The sequence below is a fragment of the Rousettus aegyptiacus genome, unplaced genomic scaffold (genome assembly GCF_014176215.1).
Source record: "Rousettus aegyptiacus isolate mRouAeg1 unplaced genomic scaffold, mRouAeg1.p scaffold_m13_p_2, whole genome shotgun sequence".
NCBI lineage: Eukaryota > Metazoa > Chordata > Mammalia > Chiroptera > Pteropodidae > Rousettus > Rousettus aegyptiacus.
This window is the reverse complement of record NW_023416295.1, coordinates 17,137,165-17,148,022: the sequence shown is the minus strand read 5'-3', so window position 1 is coordinate 17,148,022 and position 10,858 is coordinate 17,137,165. Positions and strand designations below refer to the sequence as shown.

Sequence of the window (10,858 nt, the reverse complement as noted above, 5' to 3'; positions counted from 1 at the left end):
CTTACTCTGCTGCGTGCCTTACTACCGTCAAGGCATGGCAGGAATAAATCTAAGTTCTGTTTACCGCCAGGGTAAACTGCCATCCTATGGCATACTTTAGAAAGCCATTTTTAGGGGTTCAGTATGCCCCCAAGTATTTACAGGTACTGAAAGTGACACGTACATTGTAGACATTATGCCCACTGCTTACTGCTGATGTTAACCTGGCTATAGCACTTTGCATATCACAGTGTGTTCATGTATTCATGATAATGTTTATTCTGTTATTTTCTGGAAATAAATTATTTTGTTTGCTCTCCCAATTCTATCTACACGGAGATACCTTACTTTCCTTTTCCACTCTTATTTTTCGACTACTAATAATCATGCCTTTTAAGCTGTCTTTTTATTGAAAGTAATAAATTACGACATTCATCTGCAGGTGGCTCATCTTTGCATGAGAATCACCAGCATACACAGTAGTACGCTCACAGTGTTGAGTATATAGGAATTCATTTTAGTAGCAATAACATTCGTTGACTTTAGAAAGAAAACTTCCCATTTATAGTTACTTTCTAGTCTTACACAATTGTAGCTTTCTATGTGGTGTAATACTTTAAAATTAAGATATGTTAAAGTATCTTCAAGGAAGTAGTATCTTCTGTGGTTTTTCCTCAAAATGAAACCATTCACTTTGCTATGATTGAGTTTGTTGGAGGTACTAAGATTTCAATCGGTCATCCCGTGAGTCAATGCTTAAGGTAGAATCTTGGCTACTGGTATCAGCAGTTTCATAGGATTTTTGGTCTTTGGCGAAGTTGATGAAAACCTGATTTTTCAAGGGAAATAAAGCCATTAGTGCTTGGTAAACCAAAAGAAGAAATAAGGTTAATTCATCATGCATGCACACACACATACACACATAAAATAAGAGAGTAAATAAGAAAACTAGATATTATAGGGGCATGCTCATACATATATACATATAACACTCTCTCTAGGCATCCTTCCTTTAGATATTAAAATTTAACTGAGTTTGAAAATAATACTTACATCTACAACTATAATAAGTTATAATCACAAGAGAAAGATAAAGCTGTAATTAAATATCTACAGCCACATATCTATATCTATATAATCTATATCAATATCTCTATCAAGTATAAACAAGGAGTTCAACCCAAGCTCTTATCAAATGCTTGTATGGTGATGTGGAAAGAAATTTCAGTAGTTTCAAGAATTAATGTACTAAAATAAAATCTAGATAGAAAGCCCACATTAACATTATGTTCAGAAAGCCAATTATTTAATAGACAGATCTTTGTTTTTAAAAAATTATTAAAATTCATTAGTCATATTTTATCTAGAAATATTGAGAACCTGTTTTGTGTCAGACATGGTGCAGGTAGGTGGTTACAAGTCAAAGGCTAAATATTTAGTGTCAGAAAAGCTATGCTTGCTTAAAAGCCCTCATAGAAAATTATCCATAAATTGCAGCACCATATATTGACTCAGAGGCCCCTAAGGCCTCACCTTCAGACCCATTTCCGGGGTAGAGGCAATCAAATGTTTTATACATCAGGTTGATCGAGCCATGCAAAATTAATATACTACAAAGATGATGAAGGGTGCCCCGTGAAGCCTCAAGTTATTGAGTATAAATGTAATTAAGACATAATGTGAGTAAAACAAAAGAATTCTGCATTTGCCACTTTGGTTGCCTGGATCTAGCAGATCTAAAAGTCTGACACTAAATTCTCCCTAGATACTCCCATTGTATTCCAATCCAGGAAGCTAATCAATAGAAATATTATTCAAGAAACACACCAAGATCCACATGACTCACAAAGCGTCATCCCACTAAATCTAGTACTCCTATGCTATACAACTGACATTGGTATATTATTGCATGCCAACTATAATTGAAAAAAAAAAACGTATTAAATTGTACAATGTAAATACAAACAACTAATCGTCTATTACATTTTAATAGAGCCAGAAAACTAAACTAAACTAAACAAACAAGCAAAGAAACACACCAAGCAGAAAGTAAGGAAAGTGTTAAAAGCTATTTGTTTTACAGGTAAAAACAGTGTTTTGTTGCTTTACATATACATATAACTTTATGGATATAGATACCTTGTAGATATGAAAATTTTTTTCCTTCATTAAAAGTTGTTAATACATTTAATATTTTTTCCTAACATCCCAAAATGCACTTAGAAATGAATTAAGCTAAGATTTTCAGGTACAAGATTAGATATTGCTTCAACTAAAAACAAATCAAATGTCACTGAAAATAAATAGAATGTGTAGTTATATGTGACATTGTGCATATGGATCCTGGTGTCCAGCTTACCTCTTCCAGGGTAGTCTGACTCACTAAGAAATTTGTGATATTTAAAGCAGTCTTGTTGGTTTCCAGCATATCAAAAATGTTCGCAACTCCTCCTGCCGTGACTGGTACATGATACTCTAGCATGCTGAGATGCTGATCCTGTGGGAACCAAAGGGAAAAAAATGTATTTGACAATGCCAGGTAACACTGACTTGCCTAGACATACTTGAGTAAGAGCCAAAAAATACTGAAGTTCATTCCAGTGAAAATGACATGACAGTGTAAATAATGGGTATGTTTTGAAACTAACTTGCAAAGATGAGATGAAAAGTGTCATGAATTTCAAAGAGAAAACAAATTAAAAAGTTAATGAAAATTCTGAAGCATTCTGCATTCATGTGCACTTATAAAGCTATTATAGTCTTGCCTGGGAAAAAAATACTGTAGAATGGTATTTCAGATGTCAGATTATACTCAGCTCATGTAAGCATTTTCAGAGATCACTTTTAGAAATTTTATTTTTTCTTTAATGTAAGAATTGTTCTAAAAGGCCAGAGATTAGATGTTCAATTTATATGGGCTAAAGAGGCTAGATTTCAAAAGCATTGTTTAGGAAAAACCTCATCCAAATAAGGCTACATGTTTTTCACAACTCATCCTAAAATTCTCTCCAACTTCTCTATGTTCATCCATAGTATTAACCATCTACTTGGTAATCTATTTTTATTTTTTGGAGTAGCTAACATCTTGCTTTTCTGCATATTTAATCAGTTACCAGATCTTATTTATTTTCCTATAAAATAACTCCCAAATTTAACCTTCCCTCTCTATTTGCACTCCCAATATAATCACCATGAGGCTCTTCATTCCACCTCTGAGTTATTGCAAAAATCCGTAGAAACCTAGAATCTGTATACGCTCATATCTTCTGTCACAAAGCAGCTGGATAATCTTTCCTAAATACTAGTTTGACCAGAATATTTGCTTGCTTCAGAATCTACCCCTAAATCCTATATGGATCAGATCAAGACTGTATTTCAGCCTGGTATTCGGGAATTCCATTAGTGGAAACCCCTCTTCTTATGCATTTGCTCACTGCCTAGCCCCTCTCATCAACGTGTGTTTGCATCATACCTGTCACTGCAATCAGGCTATTTGCCTTATTTTTTACTCCCAAATTGCTATTCTTGCTATTTTCCTTCTAGACATCTAGAAACCACCACATACTTGTAAAGAACGGTCTGTTTAGAAAGGACTAAGACTTTTATCATCACTGCATTTGTCTTGTTCAACCCTGTTCCCATGAGGAGCAGACCAGGGCGAATGTAATCTTAGCACTCAGTGAATAAGCACAAAGTTCAACACGAAAATTCACTGAAAGAAAAAGCACTATGACCAAAATGATTTGTGCCAGAAAACCTCCTTTAATTTTTCAATTTGCTTTTAATTTAGATGATAGGAAATAGGCTTTGATAAGAATCGCAAAAGCTATTATTTCCTGGAGAAGTTAGCCAAAATTTGAGAGGTTGAGGCAAAGGTATTTTCTAGAGATAAAAGAATTGTTTTAAAAATGTACTCTATTTTGCTCTCTACAATCGCTTCACATTAATATGGGGTCTTATCATTTACGAAGTATCTTTGAGGATATTTTTATCACTTATTTCTCACATCAATCTTGTGAAGTCGATGTCATTATTTCTATTTTACAAATAAAAAAAATGAGGCTCAGAGATTTTCAAAGTCTTGCTGGAAATCACACAGGGAGAGTGGAACCTCAGCCCAAGATTCAAGTTTCTCTTCACCATTCCACACCTGATTACCTTTTAAAAACAACCATTTGCTATAATCATCTTGTACAAATTACATGACATCAAAGATGTTATATAAATGATAACATTTTTTTCATCAAGTGCATTTATTTTAAGAATGTATTATGTGAGATATATAAGCATGTATCTATCTCTATGTGTCCATTTTGTATATATGGTAAAATGAAATTAATTTAACAATGTTTCAACTAGTGTGGGTCTTAAGAACTTTATTTCCAAGCAGTACTGCTCAAACTGTGTGGGCTTATTTTCCAAATGAGGAGAATGAAGGAGATTATCTCTTTCAGCTTTAACATTCTGGAATGCTATATATTTTTTTTTCTAAGAAAAAATGAGCTTGGCCATATAATAGCTGCCATCCCTTAATTCATATGTATGTGTGTGTGTGTGTGTGTGTGTGTGTGTGTGTGTATAAATATATATATATGAATTGCTACTTACGTATATAACTCAAAACTAATACAGTATGGTCATAAAGCCTTTGTGAGGAAGAAATAGAAGTATGTAAAAAGACTATGTTCCTTAAAATAACTACAAAAATATAATTTTGTAAGAATATTTGAAGATATTTGAAGATTCTATTTCAGGAATAGAATAATTCGAAGATTCTTTTCTTTCATACTAAGTATGCCTCAGAGTATCTTATGAATCTTGAACTAACAAATATATTAAGATCAATAATAAAGCTACAATTAACTTGAAGTTGGCAAAAACCCACCACGATATTAGACTATCAAAACCAGTCAAGATCCACAAGGCAGAATACTCTCTTACTTACTTTTAAATAGGTTTTCGGAAAATGCAATTGCATGAATCTTGTGAGGGCCTCCATGCTAACTTTGGTATTCTTCACATGAACCTTGACAGTAAATCCTCGTCCAAACCTAGAAAGGAAAAGTGCAAACTACTATGTGAGTGACATTTTGCTGAAATAGCTCCCCTGGAATTCTAGATAATGAAACAGGACCCCAGCTGACCATTACAGCCCCTTTTCTTGTATAAAGACTGTCATTTTGTCATAAAAGTTCAAGGCATGTTGCAAACTGGAAATGGTACGCTGCCACAATTTTTAAAAATTTATTTCCACCACTATACAAAGTCAGACTCTTCGGGAAAAAGCTGCATTAGAAAGAAAATATAAATCTTGGCTTTCTTTGACATCCATAAATTGGTAATTGATGTCAATTTCTGAGGTTAAATACTTTCTAATTTAAAGTAAACAAAGTCTTGAGAGGCAAGTCATTGGAGATTTGGTGTCAACAGCAAAGCTTAACATCATTGAGGCTTTAAAAACAGATAAAAAATAGATATACTAACTAACTGTTAGCACCAAGAACAGAATTTGTAAACAAATCACAACAGACTCTCTGAGAAAACATATAAGACCCCTTCCATCCTTTTTTCTTATCTTGGTTAATGTGATCTTATAAGAAAACCAGCTTGTTGTACAGAAAAAGGTAAAACATCATGAAGGTATAAACTGTGGAGATTAACATAGATATATATACACACATATGTGCTCTGGCAAGTATAAAATATTAATTTAATTTTAATTTATTAGTATGATATTTATGTACATTTCCCCACTATATTCTTCACTAAAAAGTTTTGAGTGTGGTAAAAATGTTACATAGCTACTAAAGGCCTGTGCAAATGGCAAACAAACATGCTAGATAAAAATCCATGGCTTCGAACTGCTTCCTGAAGGTATTTTGGTGTGGATTAATTTTCTAAAAGATTTTAGGGCTTATAGGTTTTGGGGTTATTAACTAAAAATACATCCAACCCTTACTAACATATTTTAACTGTAAGATGAGTCAATGATTAACTTCTCCATATCAATTTTACTACTAATTGATGCACAGCCTCCTGAGATAAACCTGGAAGGTGAGAATAGTACCATTAGATCAATTATCCCATACTGTATGTTGAACAACACATTTGTTCTTCACCTGCTCTTTATATGCTGCAAAGATCCAATACACTGAAACCTTCCATTCACCATAATGGCCAGCCTGGTACAGAGAGCTTCACATTCTTCCATGCTGAAAAATAGGAGAATCACATCAGAGTTCTGGGCACAAAAAATTGGGTTTAAGTTCACGAACATAAGCTTAACTGTTTCATTAAGGCACCTTAAAAATACTATTTTAGTTCCTTAAAATGGCTTTTCCCTTGAAGAAGAAAAAAGATTTAGAGATAAGTTATATGTCTTCACATGGGATTTATTACTGTTTATTCTCAAACTTGGGTCCGTCTTTCTCACCAGGAGTGCCTTTCCTCTATCAAACGCATTATTTCTTTCAAACTCTTTCAAGCTTTGAGGTAAGGCCTGTGTTTCCCAAGGAATGTTCCCAAAATAACATTGAGCTTTTTTTCGTTATGCTTTGTACTTACATATTCAGTTGGCTTTTAGGTGTTTGTACTTATAACTAGTTAACCTGTACCTGATTATATAATTTCTAATTTCATGGACTATAATAACTAGAACAGATTTTCAGTATCACCCTGTCCATTCCATGTTAATTCCATGTTAATTCATGGAAATTAAATGATTGGCTCCAAAACATAGAGTATACTGGGGCAAGGTCAGGATATAAACAAGTCTCTTGATCATAAACAAATCTAGTACTTTTTCTACTATATGATACTTATAATAAAAGGGTGAACTTAATACTCTTAAGCCAACCTTATAAGAAAGGCAGATAAAAGGCTTTAGCAGCTGCTTTTACTTAAGTGGTCTGAAAGGTCTACCTTCAACAAGGAGGCCTGTGAGCTGGTTCTTAAAAAATTGGTAAGATTAGAACTTGGAGAGATTTTGTGAAAAGACTGTTTCCAATGGATAGCACAGCCAAGGAAAGGGTATGGTGGCAGGAAAGATCAATGAGTAGATGTGGAAGCACAAATCATTAAGATTGACTGATAGAAGATGGTGTCATAGGAAAAGAAGGCTAGCAATTTAGATGAGGTCAGATAATAAAAGGCCTTGCACAGTCAGCTAATAGATGCTAAACTTTATGTGATAGGCAATAGGGAGTCATACTTGAGCTAAAGGGATCTAAGTCATAAGAAATTTGCTTTTAGAAAGATCACTTAGACCCCTTCTCACCGCAGGAGCTGGATTCTCACCATGAAACCTGCCTCAGTTGCTTCAAAGAAGATAAACAGAAAATGCTTCCAACTCATTGTGGACCTTTATTATTGATGTATATTACATGGCTTATGTGTTCCCATCTATCACCCTAAAATCATGTCAATTGACCTCAAGTCCTCGCATGCAGCCTACCTGTGAGATGTGAGGATGACGGAACATTTATTTTGTACTTCTTCTGAAATGATCTTCCAGAGGTGCCTTTTTGACTTAGGATCCATCCCAGAGCTCGGCTCATCCTTAATAGAAAGTTATAAAAATTATATATATATATATATCAAATTAATTAATTTTTGATGAGGTTTTTACATGAATCACTATATCTCACTTGCCTAGAAGAGAAATCACTTTACAAAGTCTTGTGACTAACTTGTTTTATACTTAATAGGCTTCTTTCTGCCGCTGTCAAAAAGCTCAAAATTAATCATTTAAAATTGTCAATCTATTTTAAAAAGTATCTCATTGAAGTTGACACCCTGTTACTTTACACTTGTCTCATATTTCTTTGGAAAAAAATCTGCTTCAATTACTGACAAAGCAGAGTTTTTACATTTAATACTACATTGTCACTTATATATTTGAAGCAACAGCAACAAGATTGCTGCCTTGCTCCTAATAGCAGAATTGTGTCTGTGAGTGATAATATGCTATGTGAAGTGGAAAGAACACAATTTGATTTTTCAGTAATATGTTTGAGGTGTATTTTTAGTTTTATGTTCTTAATTGAAATTTAATACTCCTGGGGGAAACTGCCAAGTAGAAAGATACAAATTATATTTCAAAAGTAAATGATATTTCAAAAAAAATTATTCAAAAATAAAATTAGAAATATAGGAATGGATAACCTAAGCAAATAATAATAGAGCCTGACAGATGATTAAGCAAGATTAGATGAAAACTAAAAATAGAATCTTTAATGGAAGAAAAAAAAGTATGTACATGGGATTACCAGAGGCTTGTTTTTATAGTGAAGGGTTAAATTTAAATGTAAAGAAAAGAATGAATGTTAGTTAAGGGGGACAGTGAAAAGTGTATTGTCTGATTTGTGAAGACAATAGCATTTATAGTAAATGCATATAGAAGACACTATGGTGTCTTTCTCTCATAGCCTGTACTTCAGTTAGACTCATTAATATATAACGTTTGCTTAGCGCTTTCAACTTTTTGAAGTACTTTACGTCTATCATCTCACAGGAGCCTAAGGATTGTTTCGTTCAATTTAAGGGACGCTTACACAATAGAATTCCATTATAAGCATTGATTGGAAGGAATATAACACATTATAAGTTTCTAATATTATAGGAAGATGGGCTGTGCATCACTCTATCTGGGAAGTTTACATGAATTGATCCTCTGTATGACTTAATCCCTAGTATAAAGTGATTTAAAAGTGGATTTTCATTACATATAGTCAAGGCTTTTTTTTTTTTCATTTTTTTTTATTTGAGTTTGGAGGTGCTGAAATGAAGGAGATCTTGCAAAATAAGGGCAAATTTATTTCTGTGAAATAAACAGTTTTTACAATGTTTGGTCTGTGGAGCAGAATGCTATGTCACCCCTGTGTGCAATTTACATTTCCAGGTGATTGACTTAATTTTCCAGTTCTTAGAAAAGTATAAATGTTGAATGCATATTTCGCCTTCAAAAAAACCCAGAAAAAATAGAATATTATCTATCACATCCTAGGCTAGGTAACTCATATTTTTAAGTAATAAGGAAATAAATTTTTTAGCAAAACACATTGTCTTAAAATGTGTCTTTCTTCCTTTCTAAGAGTTTAAATGCATGTTAGTTCACCTGATCAGTTACTAATAGAACCAATTGCTTCAACAACCGAGAATCGAATTCTCCCATATTCCATAATTTTACTTACTCATTTCTATACCCTGAATACGTTCCAGCTACTTCCCATTCCCACGCCAAGTGTTTCCTCTGAGAGCAACTGTAACACAGCTTCAGACAAAAACATTTTTGAGGGTGTGCTGTTGTGGCAACAAATAATATGCTGATATAAATTCCCTGAATGAGCACGTAGTTAAAGTGTTTTGCAAAATAACCAGCATATAGTGAGCCTCCATGAATGTTTATTTCAGTAAGGAGAGTGAAATGTTACACACACAATTGGATGTGTGGTTCTAATTATGTAGAAGCCTTTTTCACAATGACTCTCTTACCAGCAGTAGAATGGAAGGTTTCCCAATCAAGGCCAGTGCAGTGGATAATTTTCTTTTAGTGCCATAACTGCACATTGAGGTAGCTCTGTCCTTGTAGGGCATCAGATGAAGTCTCCGCAGGAGTTTATGAACAGTCTGTGGGCAGAAAAGAGGAGTTAGGTTGACCTCCTGTTAAAATCCTTAATGCACTAACCAGAAAAAACTGTGAAAAGAAAGTTCTATAATGAAGACACACATACCTGAAAAATTCAGACATTTAAACTTAACAGATTTTATTTTTATTTTCAAAAGTCTACTTAAAAATTAATAATCATTAAAGAGATAAAAGCAATTCCATGAAGGCTCATTTTCAAGTGGAATTCCCCACCCAAGTGTGTGTGTGTGTGTGTGTGTGTGTGTGTGTGTGTTTATGATTGCAGATTGTTCTTTCTGCTACAGAACGCCCTTTATAAACTTAAAAATGGAAAAACAGAAATTGGCCCTTCTCAAGGCAGTTTTCTTATTAAATGTCATCTATTTCATCTTTCTTTTTACTGAGGAGTGAGTTGTCACAAACTCTTGAAGTCTTTATAAAACTGACCCACTATCAAACTTTAGCATATTAACTGAGGAATCATAGATGCTTGTGGCTATTTCTGTAGTTAAATAGTGGAATCCTAAGAAGATTTCAACAGGTCCCCGGCATTGCAAAAATAGAAGAAACCACCCCAAAGGTTAGCCATTCCATTACAAAGGAAAATAATTGTAGTGGAATACGGAACCACATCAAAATCAAATTAGAAGCTATTCTATGTTATTAGAGCATTTTGTAGGTAATTCCATGTTTTAATATTTATCTGGACCCTAAAGGATGTACAAGTATCACCAACTATAGCTCAACCCAGAGCCAAGGCAAGTGTGACCTTTTATGTGATAGTTCTTAAAAGGTAACTGAAAGATCACTAAACCATGGAGCTTCTAAATCTGAGTTAGAAAATAAAAAAATAAATCTGAGTTCATAGTGTGTATGTGATATACATGATCAAGCAAATACATATCCATTATCATTATCAGGAGGAAAATGTCATAACTTTCTAGATGTCATCCTGGTCTTGAAGGTGGATGAGTAGGAAGCAGAAATAATTTTTTTTTTCAATTACAATTGACATTCAATATTATGTAATAGTAGTTTCAGGTATACAGCATAGTGGTTAGACATTGATATAAAGTGATCTCTCTGACTACTCTAGTGCCCACCTGGCACCATACATAGTTCTTACAATATTATTGACTATATTTCCCTAAGCTGTACTTTACAAGCCCATGACTATTTTGTAATTGTAAATTTGTACTTTTTAATCCCTTCGCCTTTTTTACTCAATAATTATTTTGAAATGAACTAGATTTT

The 10,858-nt window shown here is 33.6% G+C and overlaps 1 protein-coding gene across 1 annotated transcript in view; it reads right to left on the bottom strand.

Moving 5' to 3' along the window:
• Window positions 1-700: 700 nt before the first annotated feature.
• Window positions 701-10,858, bottom strand: part of ABCA12 (ATP binding cassette subfamily A member 12) — a 156,119-nt gene continuing 145,961 nt past the window's right edge. The window contains exons 48-53 of the mRNA XM_016150022.2: window positions 9,472-9,606; window positions 7,433-7,536; window positions 6,099-6,191; window positions 4,925-5,030; window positions 2,339-2,476; window positions 701-808 (exon numbers count right to left, since the gene is read on the bottom strand). Coding sequence (XP_016005508.2) covers window positions 701-808; window positions 2,339-2,476; window positions 4,925-5,030; window positions 6,099-6,191; window positions 7,433-7,536; window positions 9,472-9,606 — 684 coding nt within the window. The remainder of the gene's footprint in view (window positions 809-2,338; window positions 2,477-4,924; window positions 5,031-6,098; window positions 6,192-7,432; window positions 7,537-9,471; window positions 9,607-10,858) is intronic.